This window comes from Bos mutus, chromosome 5, assembly GCF_027580195.1.
Source record: "Bos mutus isolate GX-2022 chromosome 5, NWIPB_WYAK_1.1, whole genome shotgun sequence".
In the NCBI taxonomy this organism is placed as follows: Eukaryota; Metazoa; Chordata; class Mammalia; order Artiodactyla; family Bovidae; genus Bos; species Bos mutus.
This window is the reverse complement of record NC_091621.1, coordinates 90,031,365-90,053,271: the sequence shown is the minus strand read 5'-3', so window position 1 is coordinate 90,053,271 and position 21,907 is coordinate 90,031,365. Positions and strand designations below refer to the sequence as shown.

At 36.9% G+C, this 21,907-nt stretch overlaps 1 protein-coding gene across 5 annotated transcripts in view; it reads left to right on the top strand.

Annotated features, from left to right (window-relative positions):
• Positions 1 to 21,907, top strand: part of KRAS (KRAS proto-oncogene, GTPase) — a 42,501-nt gene that overhangs the window by 2,892 nt on the left and 17,702 nt on the right. For 4 of the 5 annotated variants that reach the window (XM_070371211.1, XM_070371214.1, XM_070371210.1 and 1 more), the window contains exons 2-3: positions 1,008 to 1,129; positions 21,172 to 21,350. In XM_070371211.1, the coding sequence (XP_070227312.1) occupies positions 1,019 to 1,129; positions 21,172 to 21,350 (290 nt within the window). In that variant the 5' untranslated portion in view covers positions 1,008 to 1,018. Of the gene's footprint in view, positions 1 to 574; positions 764 to 1,007; positions 1,130 to 21,171; positions 21,351 to 21,907 lie in introns of all 5 variants that reach the window. The other variant, XM_070371212.1, reaches the window with a different exon arrangement.

The window sequence follows — 21,907 nt, the reverse complement described above, 5'->3', positions numbered from 1 at the left end:
AGGAGATTAAAGTAGATACCTTCATTTCAAAGAGTTTGAAACTAACTAAAAAACATTGTCTGTGTTGGTGCTGTTAAACCTTACGTGTTGTTGATATTTATTGCTACTGTTGGGAGTTGATATATGACAAGCAGAGAGTAAAAGTCATGTGGGTTACTGTGATATAACTAACATCTTTTAGAAATTCTCTCATTAAAAGCATGCTTGTCTTTATTATTTAATTCTATTTTCTGTGCAAAGTGCTATTTTTCAGCACTAATAATAGCATATATTGTGATTGATGATCAGATGATCTATGCTGAATAGTAATTCTCAAAGTTCTCTTATTTTTTACACCATTATTTTGCCCAGCAGATAATCTACAGATTAAAATGTCACCAGATATCGTCCTCATCTGCTTGGCGTCTCAGTTTTTATTTTCCCAGCATAGCGTCTAGCTTTGACAATCCTTCTGCCACCCCAATTTGATTCTTGCTAACTGTCCTGGAGAATGACCATAATGATGCTTTTAAAAAGTTTTCTATAGCTGTCGGCTCCAACAGAGACACTCAGCGTATCCACTTGTAACTCTTAGGGACCCACATCAGTGAGGAATACTGTGGTGGTAGCTGTCAACAAGTTCTGTGCGGCTGTGTCCACGGGACATAGAGCAGCGCGCTCAACACTTGTCCTGAGCGAAGTCATGGCTTGCTCCTTCGAGAGCCATTAACTGCTGCGGAACAGCAGACTACTGGCTCTTTAGATAGAGCAGCCTGCGTCGAAGGTAAAAGAACTGTGCACTCTGAATGCGTTGTTCTCAAATGCTGATGAGGGAGTTAGTAAACAAACTACAATTCATTGCAATACACCTCTGTTGTCAACTGGTGTTTCCTTGAATTTTGTGAAGTTATTTTGAAAATTTTCCATATAAAGGTGAATTTGTGTATTGATAGAGCGTTTGGGTTACATTAACCTCATGTGTGGCACATGTTCTAATTTAGTCACATTTTCATTATTTTTATTATAAGGCCTGCTGAAAATGACTGAATATAAACTTGTGGTAGTTGGAGCTGGTGGCGTAGGCAAGAGTGCCTTGACGATACAGCTAATTCAGAATCACTTTGTGGATGAATATGATCCTACGATAGAGGTAAATCTTATTTTAATATTATGCATATTGACTTGTGCAGGCCCATCCTTTGGGTACAAAAAATGGTTTCTCTGATCATTTTCACTGACTACTCATTATAAGGCAGTTATACTAATCATAGTTTTATTACATTAACTGAAATGTACTTGGGTTTCCCAGCTTTCCTTTGATGTTATAAGTAACCACAGGTATGAGAGCCCAGCCCGTCTTCTCTCAGGATAGTAATACTGTGACTTCACTTTGTGTTAGTGTATGTGTATTTTGATTGGAAGTGTATTACAGAGTTTTCTCAGAGGATGAAAATGTGAATTTACCTCTTGTCTGTAAAATGAGACATATCTAATAGTCATTTTTAAAAAGGTGGATTTTGTTTTTATGGGGTTTTGGTTGTGTTTTTTTTTTTTTTTTGGTATTTTGATGTCACATGTAGAGTTGACACTGGTGATGTATAATCACTTGATAAAAGCATTTGTTTAGTAGTATTTTCATATTTTCTTTTCATGTTGAAGTAGTGGAGAACCTACAACTACCTGATACATATTAGAAAGCTCATTCTTTGCTTCTGTGGATATGTATATCAGCTGATATATAAGGGTACCACCACCAATCCTTCCCTTTGCTTTTCAGCCCTTTTTCAATTTATTCAAGGCCGTGTTAGAATTGTTTTTTTAATTACAAATTGATTAATTAATAATTTTCAGACTTCTTCAGTTTTGTGAAAATGAACCAAAGGATGGCTAACAGCAAAATGATAGAATAAAGGCCTGGCAGAGAGCTTGAGAGGTCAGGTAGTAGTCCCCACTGCCTTCTGGCAGAACTGTACTCAGATGCTTAGACGCAGATAAGGGTTTATTTAATCCCAAAGACCTGCAGGAGGGACTGGCACATAACTGTCCTTCTTAACTAATTTCCAGAATGTACTTATTAGTATGTTTCTTGCATGGTCTGAATCTTCCTGTTAAGTTTAACATAGTACCAGCTCATCTTTGAAATAGATTTATGTTGTTAGATTATTTCTTAGACTTCTTTATTCCAGGTTAAGCAATCCTAATCCTTTGACTTTTATTCTGGATCTGATATTACCAGATTTTTAATCAGCTCTGAAAAATTTCCCAGAACTTTCTCAGCATCCCAAGCTGTAGAGCCTAGAACAGGTCACAATGCCCCGTTAGGATGCTATGTGTGTAATGTCTTTAAAAAAACAAACCACCTTGACTGCACTCAGGTAGTTTCTGAGGACATTGTTGGCCATGGGAAGATGTCTGCGGTGTAGCATTTTGAGGATTGAGTAGATAACTGTTCATAAGGAAATGTCAAATATTTTTGGTACTGCAGGAAAGAAGATGAAGAAAAACACTCTTATTTGCAAAGATCTGAATTAAACACAGAATCAACTTTTACATGGCTTCCAGGTTTAATAATTTCTCATTAGTAAAAAGGAGTCTAACTTAAGTGACCCACCTATGTAAGAGTCACTCTGTATTTCCTCTTGGCAAGTCAGTTCAGTGCTGATGGGTTTATTTTTCACTTTGAGGAGGATTAAATAGTTCACCTGTTCCTAAAGCCAGCATACTCCACCATTTAAATTGGAAGTAAAAAGGAGTTTTAATAGAATTTAAGTTAAGCAAAGCACGGTGGTTTTCCTGGGATTCTGGAACATGGTTGTAGCAGAAGTGCCCATCTTCTCTGAAAATCTGAGGAATTCCATTATGCTCTGTTTCCTATCAGAGGTCAAGAATGATACATTTAGAATGTGATTTAAAAAAAAAAGGTTAGGAAACCTTTTGGTCAAAATTGTTTAAGTGTAATATAAATTTTAAATAAAGCTAAAAGGCTCTCCTTTATTTGGGGGGGAAGAAAAAGCTTATAAATTCAAACCCATTAACTCTGATATGATTTCTGCCAAATCAGAAGACTTGACCCAGGGAAGCATTGATTACCTGTGAACTTTGAAACTGACGTCCCGTCACTAGAGTAGTCACCTGGGAAAAGGTTTCGGAGATTGTCTCTTATCTCCCAAGTGACAGTGAGTCTCTGAGGGAACTGACACATTAAATTCTTGGTGTAGTTCAACTAGAAGAAAAGCAGGAGATCCAGTAGTTTATTTTAATAAACAAAAATACATGACATTTTTATAAAAAGTTGAAGAATAGTGAGCATCGCTACTGCTAAAGGTTTTGATTGGTGAACACTGTAGGTCAGAGAAAATAAGAGAGGACATAGACTTGGCACATTTGGAATTCTCATCAGTTTTTCTGCATTAAAACAAGGGGAAAGAAGTTTAGAGAAAAATGTCTAATTAAGTAATACCTTATTTTCTAGTTGTTTAGAATTTGCAGAGATTTATACTGTAAGAAAGGTGGTCATAGTTTCATTTTATTAATAACAATGGTCTCTGAGAGGTTGTAACTTGCTTAAGGATACTTAGCTAGTAAGTGATAGAATTTTAAGTTTTCTGAGATCAAGTTAAGTGGAATTTCCACTGTACTCTTGTATAGCTTTTTAAAAATGAAAAAAATGGCCTTCAAATTAAGAAAATATTTAATATTGGAGGCTGATTCGGATTTCCCAATATATCAAAATTTGAACTCAGCATTCTATCTGATGGCATCTTAATGGCAGAGATTGATACAGAATTGGGTATGATGCATGGATGGAGCATGTTTATATTTACATGATAATCACCTTTACTTCTATGCTAAGAAGATTTTATCTTTATCTTTTATGAAGCTCATCTATGAGTTCTGAGAGGGAACGAAAGACCTTTTTAGTGGTGCAGGATTAAAAACTCAGTCCTCACACACAATACTAGGCTAGAAATAATGTGTACTTTAATAGTTTGGAGGTCATAGTTATTACAAAAATATATTCTCTGAAATGTGTTTTCTAAGGTCAAATTTGGTGGAAGCAGGAAAATGGAAGTAGAGATTGGAAGGATCAGGTGATCAGTTAGCAAATATATAACCAGTATCTACTGGATATAATATAAAAGTAGATATAAGAAGTATTTTCTCCCGGGCTCCAATTCATTGACATCTGCATGCTTCTGTTAATGTGACATTTATAATTCAGTCTCTGATGAAACAGTTCTCTCCTCAATAAGGATGAATGGATTTGTAATTGGATTGATTGGTTCCATCTTTAGCGCTCTGAGCTGTTTATTCGCCAAGATATATCAGTTTCTCTTTGAAAAAAAAAATTCCATGTTAATTGTGGAATTTACTTGCTGATTAAGGTATTTAAACTTTACAGAATTAAGTCAGTATTAAAGAGGAATTTAAGAAAAGCACTGTTTAATGATAAGCTGTTAATTTTCTTTTGTCTTTCTTTTTTGTTTAAAAAAAAAAAACAATGTATCGGTAGGTACTAAGGAGGAATGGGTGGTGACTTTGCCCCTCAGGGGACATTTGTCAATCATCTGGAGACAATTTTGGTTGTCACAGCTTGAGGATGGGGACTGCTACTGGCATCTATAGTGGATAGAGAGGTCGAGGGTTCTGTTAACCTCCCTGTAGTGCATGGGACAGCCCCCCGCAAAATGACATGGCCCTAGATGTCAGTAGTGCCCAGGCTGAGACCCTAATATGCATTGCATACAGCTTTAAACATTCTGTAAGTTGTGAGATTCAAGTCCGTGAGAGTGGTTTATGTTAGATTTTTTTTCTTTTAACATAGTATAGATGGAAACCTTTCATTTTCTAAACTAGCAGTATATTAGCTTACTCTGGAGTTCTGTAAAAACATTGTTGTTTTTAAAACAAGGTACACAGCAGTTTTGTAAATGCCTTTCTTTCTCTTCAAGGCTGTGGCCTCTCTTCAACCACCCCCCTACTTTCAACTGAGTGCCCTCTACTGGTCAACTTACTTGCTTTTATAATAACAATTGAAATCCTAAATTTGGATTTTTTTCTATTTAAGCTGTGGGTATAAACAATTTATAACTATAAATTTTATTTAAAAGTCTTATATGTTTTAACAATCTAAAGTATCAGTTTTTCTCTGCTAGTATTAAGATTAGTGTGGACTAGTTAGGCGTAAATAAATATGTGAGTGAATATTTTTAACTAAGAGTGGAAAAGCAGCAATGTGAAGAAATCAGGGTGGTGCCCTTGTTAACATTGATTGAGGCTGCTTTGTCTGAGGGGACAAGAAGTGGCACTTCAGGTCTATGAGTTTCTTTTGGTGCACACAGGAGGTGCCTTACAGAGTTCAAAGCTTAGTGATGAATTTCGTGGGGTGTTAGGAATGGCCTATTCAAAAGTGGCAAGCTGAAAGATAACATTATGTGCAGTTTTATAGGACTGTAGAATAATTGAGAGTACCTTATTGTGTTAATTTGTTTTTAGAATAAACTAACACAAAATTCAGGTACTGTATTTAGGTCAATTTAAGAATATTTATTTAATAATAACTATTTATTGAGACCTGAATGTTAAAAATTATTGGGCATGTTTTATTCTAACTTGGGAGTTTTTATAAATACAAAGCTTTAAAAACATTCAAATGAAAGTTGGCCATGGAAATAAAAGGAAAACTTTTTATGGTTTGGCATCTCATAAGATTCTGGTTTACCATGTAATTAATTTCTTAATTTCATAAATGTTATTCAGTGCCTACTCAGTACCATGCAGCCTTCCTAGGGTCTACAAATACATTGAGAAACAAAAGGGGCCACCAGATCATTGCCGTTGTGGAGCTTAATAGTCTTAGACATATTTGGAAGCAGATCTACTGTTTATAGACAGTAATCCTAATTGTGTGTAACTTAGAGGCTTTATGCTTTAGGAGGGCAATAGATTTCTTATATCTTAATTATATTATCTCATAGTACCTAGGTTTATGGAACAGTTATATTATTGTGATCTTAATATAATAAAATTAAAAATGGGTAGTAAAAATAAAATATTTTAGAGGATTAAATAGGCATACAGTGCTTACCTTTGGTAATTTTTGAACTTTCTATTTGGGACATTTCAACATGCGAAGAGTTGACTCATTGGAAAAGACTCTGATGCTGGGATGGATTGGGGGCAGGAGGAAAAGGGGACGACAGAGGATGAGATGGCTGGATGGCATCTTTGACTCAATGGACATGAGTCTGAGTGAACTCCGGGAGTTGGTGATGGACAGGGAGGTCTGGCGTGCTGCGATTCATGGAGTTGCAGAGTCGGACACGACTGAGTGACTGAACTGACTGAACTGAAACCCATGGAAAAGTAGTTTAAAAAAAATTGTACAGTGAATACCTCTTAGCTTTAAACTACACAAACTTGTTTTAAGTGTGTATACCTCTCTGTGAGCATCCATAAGTGCTGAGTTACTTCAGTCGTGTCCGACTGTTTGCGATTCCATGGACTGTAGCCCACCAGGCTCCGCTGTCCATGGGGTTCTCCAGGCAAGAATACTGGAGTGTGTTGCCATGTCCCCCTCCAGGGAATCTTCCCAACCCAGGGACCGAACCCGCTCTCTTACGTCTCCTGCATTGGCAGGCAGGTTCTTTACCACTAATGCTACCTGGGAAGCCCTATGTACACACGCATACTTGAATACATATTATTTATGTTTGCTGAATTCTTTGAAAGTAAGTTGCATGTATCCACACATACTTGAATACACATTATTTATGTTTGTTGAATTCTTTGAAAATAAGTTGAGTATGTTGGGACCCCTTTCCTCTGGATACAGGGGTCTGCAAACTGACCTGCCTGTTGGCCCAGTAAAGCTTGTTTCTGTTTTTGTCAAGTTTAATTGGGGCACAGCTGCTTGTAGTGTAGCTTTTGCACTACAGTGGCAGAGTTGAGTGGTTGCAAGAGACCAATTACTGTCTAGTCCTTTTTGGAACAAGCTTGCTGACTGTCTTCTAACAGCAAGGATAATTTCTTGTATAACTCCAACACAATGACAAAATTTAGGAAGTTCAACACTGATAAAAAGTCTAATATATACTCCGTAGTCAAATGTTATCAGTTTCCAGAATGTGCTTTTAGCAGTTTTTTTTCCCCCTGATCTCAGGATCACAAATTAGCTGTCACATCTCACAGTCTAGAAGTTTCTCAGCTTTTCTCAGTCATTCATGACAGTGGCACATCTTGAAGAATTCAGGCCAGTTGTTTTGTGGAACATCTTCTCATTTAGTTTTGTCTGATGGTTTCCCTATGGTCAGGTTCAGATTAAACATTTTTGGTAGAAATACTTTGGTAGAAATACTCTGAAAGTGATGTCATACCCTTCTTGGGGTATCACATCAGGAGGCACAAGATCCTGGCTTGTTGCATTATTAATGGTGTTATGTTAACACTGGTTAGTGGCTAATGTCATAGCTATCTCATATCTGTCAGTTTTATCTCTGTGAAGTTATCTTTAATTCTTTATAATAGGTACTCTGTGGGGAGATGCTTTGAGACTGTAAATATCTTGTTCTCCAATATACTCACACCCAGTGGGTTGTAGCAGCCACTGATAATTCTCATCATGTTAAACTACCACCATCGTGACGGCACAATGGTGGGTAACCTGACTCTGTCATTACTTCTGCATTTACTAGTTGACAGCTACCATAAGTAAGGGTTCTCTCTTCTCTCCCCTCTCTTTATTTATTTGGTTTGTCTAATTTATATCAGTAGTGACTCACAGGTTCTTTTTTCATTTGATGTTTTAAAGTCTATTCCTATAATCACTGATTTTTATGCTCACATTCATTTTTGATATGACCAGTGAAATTGCTTTTAAGCTGGCCTCTGTATCTTATTGACATATTTCCATCAGTTTTTGAACTCTTCCTTACTTTCTGGCACAGTATGTTCCAGGTTCACTTTACCTGTCCCTATCTTGGACTCAGCCATTTGTCTAACGGGCCCTAATTCATTTTAATAGGGAATGCTGATTAGACATCAAGACCTGGATATTGGGTGTTCTTGTTGCTACTGAGATGTCACTGCTTCTAGACCCGTTTCAGCAGACAGAGCTAAGAGGTAGATTTTATTTGAAAATCATGAGTTCATTTTTCCTCTGTATCTTTCTCTCCTATATATAAATTTTAAATATTAATTAATCAACATTAATTAATGTTAAACATTAGCTGTGGAAATAAAAATGATAGTGTCAGTTAACACAGATTGAGTTATTTAACATTAGGTTAGCTTTTCTATTTATAGACTTGGGATTAAATATTTTTCTCCATTAAGAAAAGTAGGGATTCTTTTCACTTTTTCAAAGCATTCTTAAACCATTTAGGAAAAAGTTGAGCTGTTTGGCTACATGGAAATTAAGACATCTTTAACAAAAATACAAGACAGATGAAAACCTGGGAAAACTATTTGCATCATCTATCAAGTCAGGACTTTCTTCTGTATCTGAATTAGAAAAAAGCAAACATCCAAAAAGATAAAAACGGGGGTGTGGGGGCTAAGCACACAAATAGCCAACTTGTCCACACTCACACAAAAGGTAATGTAGAACCATATTAAGGGATACTTCATTAATATGGCCATGCAAGTAAAAACAATAAATAACTTTTTTTTTTTTGGCTGCACTCTGCAGCTTAGGGTATCTTAGTTCCCCAATCAGGGATTGAACCCATGCTTTCGGCAGTGACAGTGTGGAGTCTTAACCACTAAACCATCAGGGAATTCCATAAATAACATTTTTTATTTTATGATGGCTAAGATTAGAATGATAGCACACCTGGAAAGGTATGGAAAAATGTGTACTCTTTATGCTGCAATGGGAACATACATTATTGTAAACTTTTCTGAAGGTCATCAGTTTAGCAATACATGTCAAAATGGAAACCACATGTCAATTGATCCCACTTACAGAAATTTACCTGAAAGATTCAATTGGATAAATGTTTAAATGTATATCCAGGAGTGTTTATTGCACTGTTTACAATTTTTAAAAGTGAAAATAATCTACACATCTACTAGTAAGGAATGGGTGAAGTAAGTTATGGTATATTTATATAAATGATATTACACAGTTTTTGGAAGGGATTAAGTAGATCTGTATGTACTGACATTGAAAAATGGTTCATTATGTAAGAGAAGCTGTATCATAGCCCTTTGTATGGGAATATGTACATAAAATATGGTAGGACATATGCCACACTCTCCATAGTATTTTTTTTTTTTTAAATGCATATATACTGTTTGAGAGGGAAAAATACATCCTCATTTTTGAGGGAGAAGAGTCACTAGAGTATTAGGTACTATTAGATTACTTGATATTTATTTTCTTCCCCCCTTTAAAACCTTGAGGAATTGAATAATACAGATGTATTAGAGATAAAAATATACAAAGAAATTGGTATTAGGCCAATTAAAGAATAGCTGAGAGGTACATAATTCAATATATGAAAATTATATTGGCATCTGTAATTATTAAGATTGGATCCATGATGGATCCAATCTGACTTTGACATCGAGTGATAATTTGTGGGAGAATGCCACATGACTTCAACAGGTTACAGATATAGGCTTATTTTCGAAACTTTGTCATTCAAATTTTCCTTGAGTTTATTCAGATTTTTGAACTAGTTTTATCTCTTGGGCATAGTACCCATTTTATTCTCTAGTCCTAAGCTAAGAGTCGATGGGTTTTTATAATTTCAAATATCCATCATTTGAAAGAAGTCTTTGTTTTCTTTATTCTTACTTTTAATGAATGTCTTAATCAGAATTCTGCTGTGAGAACAAGCTCTTTTAACACCCTTGCTCCCTAATCAGTACAGAAATCCTTCATAAACCTCAGAGTTTTAGCTCTTTTTCCCTGGATCTTATCTAGCTCCATTATATTTATTTTGAAATACAGTGAGTGGTTTTGGGAAAAGTGGTCCAGGTGTAGATGTTCAGTTAGCTTTTTATAGGACTTTTCATTTTATAAAGGAGTTTTCATGGTCTTTAACCTGTATACAAAGTCCTATGTATTATTATTTACCCACTTTTATAGCTAAAGGAATGGCAGCTTAGAGTACACTACAGATTAAGTAGTTTGTACATACTCACACACCACAAGTGGCCTTGCCTGATGGCTTAGTGGGTAAAGAAGATTTCCTGCAGTGCAGAAGACACAGGAGATGTGGGTTTGATCCCTGGGTCGGGAAGATAACCCTGGAGAAGGAAATGGCAACCTACTCCAGTATTCTTGCATGGGAAATCCCATGGACAGAGGAGCCTCATGGGCTACAGTTCAAAGGGTCACAAAGAGTCGGACATGACTAAGCAACTGAACGCACGCACACCACAAGTAAGTGGAGTTGTGCAGCTGCCACATATGCAAGGTTCAGGAGTATATCTCTAGTTTGGATGACTTTGGCCCTGAGCATCAGACCTGTGTTTCAAAGCTGCCTGCAGGTCATAGCACCAGAGCAACCTACAAACATATGAAATTTAACATGCCTCAGATTGAACCCATCTTTTCCCCTTCCTCTTAAGTTCTCATCTCTAAACAGTCAGCTGTGCCATTTAAAACAATGGAAATATAATTCACATAACATAAAATTCACCCTCTTAAAATGTACAGTTCAGTGGTTTTTAGTATATTCACAAAGTTACGCAACTATCACCATCACCCTATTTAAGTCTATACCAATTAGCAGTTATGACCCAAACCCTTCTCCAGTCAGCCCCTGGCAACTATTAATCCATTTTCTGTCTTTGTGGATTTGCCTATTCTAAATATTTAATTGAAATCATGCAATATGTGGCCTTTTGTGTCTGGTTTCCTTCATGTAGGATAATTTTTCAGGGTTCATCTATGTTGTGTTTCGATACTTCATTCCTCTTTATGGCTGAATAATATTCTCTTGTATGAATATTTATTTATGTAGTCATCAGTTGATAGGCACTTGGATAGTGTCCTCTTTTGGGCTATTTTGAATGACAGTGCTGTAAAAGTTGCTGTAGGGATATATGAGGGTTTTTCTGTCCGTTTTACCCGTTAAGTATTTATTAAAACTGTTTAATCTTCTCCGTCTTACTACTGTTGCTGCCTTACTTCAGGTTCTTGTAAAAGCTTCTGAAACCTCTCTTCCAGCCTCTAGTTTGGGCTCTTTCTATAATTTGTCATAATAATGCGGTGAGCCATAATAATAGTGAATCATGTCAATTCGATCCTCCCCCTACTTAAAAACCTTTTCATGACTTAGTATACAGTGAAGTTCAAAACTTCTTAAAATGGCTTATTAGACCCTCCATAACCTGGCCTCTGCTTGATGGTGCAGTTTCACTTCTAATTGCCTATAGTCTCTTAGAAGGACTTGTTGGTTCCATGTACTGAGCATGCTGTTTCATGTTTCTGTGCTATCTGTGCACCTTTCTGCCTGGAGTGGTCCTCCTGTCTTTCTTAATTCATATAAGCAAAGTTGATCTCTTCTTTTATTTGCCATCTTGTTCTACATAAGGCGTTTTGCATTTATTTCATTGAGTTGTAATCATATGTTTACATTCATAGCTCTTTCACCAGACCTAGTTCTTTGAGGTTAGAAACTTTATTAATGCCTGGCACAGTATATGATACCTAGTGGATTTTTAGTAAGTGTTCCTATGATGCAAGGGAGAAAGGAGTAGGTAGGTCTGAGCGACTTTACTTTCACTTTTCACTTTCATGCATTGGAGAAGGAAATGGCAACCCACTCCAGTGTTCTTGCCTGGAGAATTCCAGGGATGGTGGAGCCTGGTGGGCTGCCGTCTATGGGGTCGCACAGAGTCGGACACGACTGAAGTGACTTAGCAGCAGCAGCAGCAGGTGGGAATGAACTAATAAATACGCCTGTGTTTGTATGTCCCAAATTCTTTGTTTCTATATTGTAATTCTAACATACAAGGCTATTGTATGTTCTAGCTGTCTTTGAGAACTAGCTGTGTACAACCACTTTTGATGATTTATAACCAGTGTATGGAATATGCTTCCCTGATAGCTCAGTCAGTAACAAATCTACCTGCAATGCAGGAGACCTCGCTTTGATTCCTGGGTCAGGAAGATCCACTGGAGAAGGGATAGGCTACCCACTTTCTTGGGCTTCCCTTGTGGCTTAGCTGGTAAAGAATCTACCTGCAATCCGGGAGACCTGGGTGTTGGGTTCATGTATGTTCTTACACATACATCATTCTATGATAGAATCTTTTAGAAGGGTAACAGAATACTTGAGCATTGAAAGAGTAAAAGTTTCTCAATTTTTTCTGTTGGTGTTATAGAGCTGTACATGAAAAATACAATAGCACAATAAGAAAATCTCACAAACATTTCAAAAGTAAATCCTCAAAGAATACATTAGCTGACATTTCCAGCAGCCCTGTTCATATTTACAAGAGCATCTGATGGAATCAGCAGCATGAAGATGGAGATTAAATGGGATAAGGCTTGTAATATGCTTATCACAGTATCCTACATATAAATAAGGGTTCAGTAAGCCTTGGCTGTCATAATTACTATTAATAGTAATATGATTACTCTTCAGTTCAGTTCAGTCGCTCAGTCGTGTCTGACTCTTTGCGACCACATGAATCGCAGCACACCAGGCCTCCCTGTCCATCACCAACTCCCGGAGAGTAAAAGTTATAATTTCTTTAGATTTTCCGTTTACTGTACTATGTTTTCTCATGACAGGGATAACTACCTTAGTGGAAAACTCAGCTGAATGTATTAGAAGATGAACATATTGAATACCTTGATTACTGTTAATTATAATAGAAAAATGACAAAATGATGTCCTGATAAGTGAGTTTATCTCATTCTTGAAAGATTTATTCTTAACTTTCAAATTCCTCTGTTGGGTCTACAGATCAGTTTCTACACATAAAACAACACTTGAAGACACTTTAATAAGTTGGAAGACACTTTAAAAAACTTTAGTTGGTTCAGTTCAGTCGCTCAGTCATGTCCGACTCTTTGCGACCCCATGAACTACAGCATGCCAGGCCTCCCCGTCCATCACCAACTCCCGGAGTTCACCCAAACTTAACGTCCATTGAGTCGGTGATGCCATCCAACCATCTCATCCTCTGTCATCCCCTTCTCCTCCTGCCCTCAATCTTTCCCAGCATCAGTGTCTTTCCAAATGAGTCAGCTCTTTGCATCAGGTGGCCAAAGTATTGGAGTTTCAGCAGTGAACACTCAGGACTGATCTCCTTTAGGATGGACTGGTTGGATCTCCCTGCAGTCCAAGGGACTCAAGAGTCTTCTCCAACACCACAGTTCAAAGGCATCAATTCTTCTGCGCTCAGCTTTCTTTATAGTCCGACTTTCACATACAGGCATGACTACTGGAAAAACCATAGCCTTGACTAGACGGACCTTTTTTGGCAAAGAAATGCCTCTGCTTTTTAATATGCTGTCTAGGTTGGTCGTAACTTTCCTTCCAAGGAGTAAGCGTTGTTTAATTTCATGGGTGCAGTCACCATCTGCAGTGATTTTGGAGTCCAAAAAACTAAAGTCTGACACTGTTTACACTGTTTCTCCATCTATTTCCCATGAAGTGATGGGACCAGATGCCATGATCTTAGTTTTCTGAATGTTGAGCTTTAAGCCAACTTTTTCACTCTCCTCCTTCACTTTCATCAAGAGGCCCTTTAGTTCTTCATTTCTGCCATAAGGGTGGTGTCATCTGCATATCTGAGGTTATTGATATTTCTCCCGGCAATCTTGATTCCAGCTTGTGCTTTCTCCAGCCCAGCATTTCTCATGATGTACTCTGCATATAAGTTAAATAAGCAGAGTGACAATATACAGCCTTGACATATTCCTTTTCCTGTTTGAAATCAGTGTGTTGTTTCATGTCCAGTTCTAACTGTTGCTTCCTGACTGCATACAGGTTTCTCAAGAGGCAGGTCAGATGGTCTGGTATTCCCATCTCTTTCAGAATTTTCCACATTTTATTGTGATCCACACAGTCAGAGGCTTTGGCATAGTCAATAAAGCAGAAATCGATGTTTTTCTGGAACTCTCTTCCTTTTTCTGTGATCCACCAGATGTTGGCAATTTGATCTCTGGTTCCTCTGCCTTTTCTACAACGAGCTTGAACATCTGGAAGTTCACGGTTCACGTATTGCTGAAGCCTGGCTTGGAGAATTTTGAGCATTACTTTACTAGCATGTGAGATGAGTGAGATTGTGCAGTAGTTTGAGCATTCTTTGGCATTGCCTTTCTTTGGGTCAGTACAAAAAAGACCAAAATCCCAAAAGGGCAAAGGACACAGGTTATGGGAGTAAATATGAAAAAGAAAAATGATGTAACATTACTAGTCCTCAAAGAAGGAGATATTAAAACAATCGGGTTTTGGTCTAACAGACTGAGAAAAATAAAAATGTAAGACCTGTTGTTGAGTGAGTGGTGATGAGATGGGTACACTCTGTTTATTATTATTTTTTAATTAGTGGAAAATTGCTTTACATTATTGTGTTGATTTCTGCCATACAACAACGTGAATCAGTCATAATTGCATATTAATATATATCCCCTGCCTCTTGAGCCTCCTCCCCTCCCCCACCCTTCTCCTGTAGGTCATCACAAAGCATCAGGCTGAGCTCCCTGCATTAAATAGCAGCTTCCCGCTGTCTGTTTTATACGTGATAGTGTGTGTATGTCAGTGCTACGTTCGCAGTTTGCCCCACTCTCACCTTTCCTGATTGTGTCCATGTATCCACAAGCCTGTTCTCTGTTAGAGTCATCAGTACTACTTTTCTAGATTCCATGTATATATATATGCGTTAATATGTAATATTTGTTTTTCTCTTTCTGATTTATTTCACTCTGTGTAAGAGGTTCTAGGTTCATTCACCTCGCTACAACTGACTCAAATCCGTTCCTTTTTATGGCTGAGTAATATTCCATTGTATATATGTACCACATCTTTATGCATTCATCTGTTGATGGATATCTAGGTTGCTTCCAAGTCCTGGCTATGGTAAATATTGCTGCAGTGAACATTGGGATACATATGTCTTTTAGAATTATGCTTTTCTCAGGGTATGTGCCCAGTAGTGGGATTGCGGGGTCATATGGTTAGATTTATTCCTAGTTTTTTAAGGAATTTCCGCACTGTTCTCCGTAGTGACTATGTCAGTTTACATTTCTAACAGCTATGCAGGAGGATTCCCTTATCTCATCTTCACCAGCATTATTGTTTGTAAATTTTTTGATGATGGCCATTCTGACTGATGTGAGGTTTATAGTTTTGATTTGCATTTCTCTGATAATGAGCTTTTGAACTGTGGTATTGGAGAAGACTGTTGAGAGTCCCTTGAACAGCAAAGAGATCAAACCAGTCAATTCTAAAGGAAATCAGTCCTGAATATTCATTGGAAGGACCGATGCTGAAGCTCCAATACTTTGGTCACCTGATGCGAAAAACTAGCTCATTGGAAAAGACCATGATGCTGGGAAAGCTTGAAGGCAGGAGGAGAAAGGGACGACAGAGGAAGAGATGGTTGGATGGCATCAGGGACTCAATGGACATGAATTTGAGTAAACTCTGGGAGTTGATGGTAGACATGAAAGCCTGGCATGCTGCAGTCCATGGGTTGCAAAGAGTTGGACGGGACTGAGCCACTGAACTGAATAATGAGCAGTGTTGAGCATCTTTTTTTGTGTTTATTGGCTGTCTGTATGTCTTCTTTGGAGAAATGTCTGTTTAGGTCTTCTGCGCATGTTTTGATTATGTTCATTTTTTTGACATTAAGCTGTATGAGCTGTTTATATATTTTGGAGATTAATCCTCTGTTGGTTACTATGTTTGCAATTATTTTCTCCCATTTTGAGGGTTATCTTCATCTTTTTTATAGTTTCCTTTGCTGTGCAGAAACTTTAAGTTTTACTGGGTCCCATTTGTTTTTTGTTTTGTTTTGTTTTTATTTCTGTTAATCTAGGATGTGTGTTAAAGAGAATCTTCCTGCAATTTATGTCAAAGAGTGTACTGCCTATGTTTTCCTCTAAGAGCCTTATAGTTTTTGGCCTTACATTTAAGTATTTAATCTGTTTTGAGTTTATTTTTGTATATGGTGTTAGGGAGTGTTCTTAATTTCTTTCTTTTACATGTAGGTGTCCAGTTTTTCCAGGACAGCTTATTGCACCACTTATTGAAGACACTGTCTTTTCTCCGTTGTATGTTCTTGCCTCCTTCGTCAAAGAAAAGGTGTCCATATATGCATGGGTTTATCTTTGGACTTTCTGTCTTGTTCCATTGTTCCGTATTTATTTTTTTGTGCCAGGACCATACTGTCTTGATGACTGTAGCTTTGTAGTATAGTTTGAAGTCAGGGAGGTTGATTCTTATAGCTGTTTTTATAAGACTGTTTTATAGTGCCTCATATGTTTACAGTGGAGTGGTTTATTCATTTGTTCAACTACTTAATACCTGCAGTGTTCAAGACTGACACACAGGGTACATAGTAGTGAGTAAAACAGATGCAAGCTGAACCATCCTGGAGTGTACAGCCACGCAGGGGATATCAACTTGAATAATTACACATAAGTATATAGTTGCAGATTGTAATATGATCACCAGCTGCTGTTAGAATATATATTGTAGGACTAGCAACGACCACTAGAAAGCAATTGTAGGAGATTGCCTGAGACACAAGCACATTGGGCTAGGGTGATGGTGCTGAGTGCTTGGATTTGGAGTATATTTTGAAAATAGATAAATGGCATAAGATTGTGGGTATTAAAAGTCTGTAATTTTGTGCTCTGTGGTAAAATGTTTTGGGATATACATGTTAAGTATATTTCTTAACTATAGTTTTTTGAAAGTAAACCATATTTTCTTAGCATCCTTTACCATAAGTAGCATTACTGTGTCAAAGGCTATGAACATTTGTGTGGCTCTTGATAAGTACCATACTTGCTTTCCCAAAGGGCTGTACCTGTAAACTGTATCACCAGAAATGTTTGGCTTCAGTCTGTGTTTAATTTTTGCCAGCATAGTATATTTCATTTAGAAAAGTTTTTCTTTTTTAAATTAAAAAAATAGTACTTTAGCTGGGAATAAGGGGAAATTATGGAATAACTTTCCCTCATTTATCATTTTATTGTGTTGTTAGTTTTTAAGTGGCTTTCTTTTATCCTAGTTTCCAGAGGATGTTAGTAACATATGTACCTGATCTAAAAGTTTATTCTATATTATTAGTACTATTCTGGAAATAACACTAATTAAAAATGTAAAGTCTTATTCCTTTTCTTGCTTTATCTTTAACTAGTTTCATTGTGGAATTTATGTGGTTTTAAACTGGTTATGCTTTATAACCTGTATTTTTTCTCAATGATGATTTCTTTTTTTTACAAATAAAAGGAGTAATATATGTTAAGAGTACTTTAGATTTGTGATAAGGCGTTAATAAGCTTAGAGCGGGGTTGGCAAACTTCTGTTAAGCATCATTTGGTTCTTTGTCACATAATCTGTTTTTTTAACAACCATTTAGAAACCTAAAAACTATTCTTGGCTCATAGGCCACACAAAAACAAGTGAGCAGGATTTGGCCTGTGGGCTGTCGTTTGCTTATTGAGGCTTTTCATCTTGGGAAAGAGTCTCCGTGGACACATACATTTTTGCTTACCTCCATATCCTTTTTTCCTTACGGCTGCTCTGAAGCTGGAACAAACGCTCTAGTGTTCACGTGTCATTTTTGTTGTGCTTGCTGTCTGCTTTGTCTTAAAACCTGTCAGTTCTTTTCAGATCACATCTCACCATGTAACACTTTTGTTCTTAAGTTTTTACCAAGTTGTATTGCCTTTTTATATAGCTCAGTGACTAGTTACACTTCTAAGGATGACTCTAGTTAAAATTAACTTGGGAAATACTGGTTTACGTTGTTCAGTTCAGTTCAATTCAGTCTCTCAGTCGTGTCCGACTCTTTGCAACCCCATGGACCACAGCACGCCAGGCCTCCCTGTCCATCACCAACTCCCGGAGTTCACCCAAACTCACGTCCATCAAGTCGGTGATGCCATCCAGCCATCTCATCCTCTGTCGTCCCGTTTTCCTCCTGCCGCCGATCCCTCCCAGCGTTAGAGTCTTTTCCAGTGAGTCAGCTCTTTGCATGAGGTGGCCAAAGTGGGTTTACGTTTTTAACCTAAACCTATTCTTTGTAATCAGCAGATTCCACCTCATTGTTTATAGGCAGGTTGTAGATTATTTTTTTTCAAGAGCAGAATGTGAATCAGAACTTTGCTGTCAGTATCTTTAGGGCTTAGAAGGGAAAAGATAATAGGAATGAATAGAGACTGCTTTCCCAGTTTCCCAGTCTCTTTGATGGAGTGTTCATCCTGGGAACATGCTATGAAATACATGCAGAAACTGCTGCTATTCCACTTTACATCCTTTTGAAACACAGAGTGTTTGAAAATTTTGTAAATGGGAATTTACTGAGGTGTTTGTTTTAGAGGCAGTATCTGTCATCACATGTGAGTGATCCTCCAGCCACACCTTAGGTATAGATCTGTATGGCTCCAGAAACTATAGTCTGTAATTCATTGTTGATAGGAAATTTCAAAGACTAAAGAAACTATTAACCATAAGGTTAACTTGCGCTAGTTTTGGCAAGTGAAGACTGTGAGGAAAAGTCTTTGGTCTGTTTTACATGCTCAGTAGCCACACTTGGGTAATGAATGGATTGACTTGAATACACTGTACTTTGCTCTGAATTCCTGCTCTTTCATTATACCTTGAAAACACTGGTTTTTATTAAATAATTTATAATATACACAAGTTCTTTCAAGTGGTTAATTAAGGGAATTTGTTGGTTTTCTTTTGTTGTTTAATCACTAAGTTGTGTCCAAGTCTTTTAGGCTAAAATAAAATGTCAACCAAATGTTCAAATCTTTGGTCAAGAGCTTGTTGTTTAGAAAACTAAATATTCATCCTTCTTTTCTGACTAGTGAGATCAACAGCTTTTTATTATAGACATTTGGAAAATACAGTTTACTTTAAAAGATAAGCACTAGATCATAGTCTAATATGGTAATCTTTCATACTTTTTAAAATTAAGGGGCAAAGGAATACATTAAAAATAATATCTGTTACCAAAAAAAGATAAGTAATCAATTATTTATTAAATTAATTCTTTCCATCAGAGACATACCCTTTGTTAACATTAATAAACATACCACCATGAGTTTTTTTAATGTATATATGGATACGTTTATACAGATGTGTATCTCTATACTGGGAACATGTCACATGTGTATCTTAGAATACTCTGTATGCTGTGAACATTTTTTCAGACATTTTACCAAAAACATAATTTTTAATGACCACTTTTTAAATAATAGATTGGTTTGTAAAGTAATTCATGAACTAAAGGTGGAACAAGAAGAAACAGTGTCCTTAGGCTTATACTTTATACCCATTATTAGCCCTGCCTCTGCTTCCATGACCTCACCTTACACCAGCTCTTTCCCTTATTTTTTGAAGTCTGTTTTGGCAGACAGTGTGTGAAATCTTTTAGGCATGAGGATTAATCAAAAGGGTCCCAGGTGGCTCAGTGGTAAAGAATCCACTTACCAATGCAGGATATGCGGGTTTGATCCCTGGGTTGGGAAGATCCCCTGGAGGAGACTGGTAACCCACTCCAGTATTCTTGCCTGGGAAATCCCATGGATAGGGGAATCTGTCAGGCTACAGTCCATGGGGTCACAAAGAGTTGGACACGACTGAGTGACTGAGTAGATACACACAGACTAATCAAAAGTCAGAGGAAAGTCAAATTTCATTTCAGGAGTCTTATGTTACTCACCCTCTTTTCTTTACTCCCTCTTTGAGTTGCAGTGCCTCTAAGGTATCCAACTCTTTCTTTTTTCTTTTCCACTCCGTCTCTTTTTTACTAGGGATCTCACAGAATTTGCAGACAGAACAATTATTCTCTTTAGCAGTTTCATAGTATCTATCTGACTGTTAAATACTGTTCCCAGGACTGTAGAAATGGACTACGGAGCGTATGAAAATTCTCAGCATTGACCATTCTCTTATGAATTCCCTTGACTATAGGTAAAATAAATGCATGACAATTATTTGTAAGTTTCTTGGTTTTTCTTGCCATCTAAATCATCCAGAATAGTAAGAGTTGATAGAGCTATCCTATTTTGTAATAATTATTTTTCTTTACAGAGAATTTTGGGTCTTTTTGTTATCAATCTGTGCACTTGCATTGTTGACTCTTCTTGTAACATCTTTTTTTTTAAAAAAAACTTTTAAAACTGTGGTAAGATACACATAAAATTGATCATTGCCATAATTTTAAGTGTACAGTTGAGTGACAATAAGTTAAATTCACAACATTGGACAGCCATTAGCTCTATTTCCAGAAGTTTTTCCTCATCCCAAACTGAAACTCTGTGCCTATTAAATAATAACTCTCCAATTCCCCTCTCCTCAGCCCCAGGTAACGTCTTTCCTACTTTTTGTCTCTGTGACTTGATCTTTTCTAGGTGTCTCAGTATAAATGGAATCATAGAATGTTTGTCTTTTTGTATCAGACAACATTTAGTGTAATGTTTTCAAGGTTCATCCGTGTTATATAGCATATATCAGAATTTCATTTTTTATGGCTGAATAATATTCCACTCAGTGTGTGTATGTGTATGTGTGTACAGTCATGCCATCACACCACATTGTATTTATCCATTCATTTTATCCAACAAACATTTGAGTTGTTTCTACATTTTAGCTATTGTAAGTAATGCTTTGACCATTGGCATACAAGTATTTGAGTTTCTGCTTTCAGTTCTTTTGTTAACATACCTAGGAATGGATTGATGGATCGAGTTTCTCGGCATCCTTACTAGCACTTATTATATTACCTTTTTTTTTTTTCCATAGCCACTCTAATGGGAGTGAAGTGGTAGCTCATTGTCGTTTTGATTTGCATTTCCTGAATGAGGTTGAACATCTTTTCATGTACTTATTGGCCATTTGTGTATTTTCTTTAGAAACCTGTCTATTCAATTTGCCCAGTTTTGAATTGGATTGGTTTTTGTTTGTGAGTTGTGTCTAACACCTTTTTGGAAGTAAAAGGTGCACCGTGATAACCCAGACTGTGTTTCTCCCTTCTCAGGATTCCTACAGGAAACAAGTAGTAATTGATGGAGAAACCTGTCTCTTGGATATTCTCGACACAGCAGGTCAAGAGGAGTACAGTGCAATGAGGGACCAGTACATGAGGACTGGGGAGGGCTTTCTTTGTGTATTTGCCATAAATAATACTAAATCATTTGAAGATATTCACCATTATAGGTGGGTTTAAGTTGAATAAAATAAATTGACATTGAGGAGTAACTGTATCTCCATTTATTGAGTCTTTGCTAACTGCCATGCACAAATTATCTAATATAAAATAATTTTTGTGAGGTAGGTAATATCCCTGTTTTGCAAATGAAATCTTAGGGATTGAGCAGTTGAGCAGCTTGTTCCAGATCATACAGTGGCGATGCTGGAATTGAAAAGCAGGTCTATTTGACTCTAAAACCTGTGCTCTTAACCACTCTGTACTGGAGAAACAAAGCTTTATGCTAGATCCATCATAAAAATGAAAACCATGAACAAAAATGTGAAAAGATAATTGAGATGGCACCACTTGAATAGCCTTAAAAAATAAGTCCATTTAGTGTGGCATTTCTTGGAATCAAATAAGTACTGGCTTTAGATAATTAAGGAAAAAACACAACTCTGAAGTTAAAAGACAGAAGTGTTAATACAGTTTTTAAAGAATCTTGGCGAATTTGCATAAAATTGATTACTTTTATTAAAATAATTGTTCACATAGAAATAAAATCTTTCCACTTGCTGTTCTT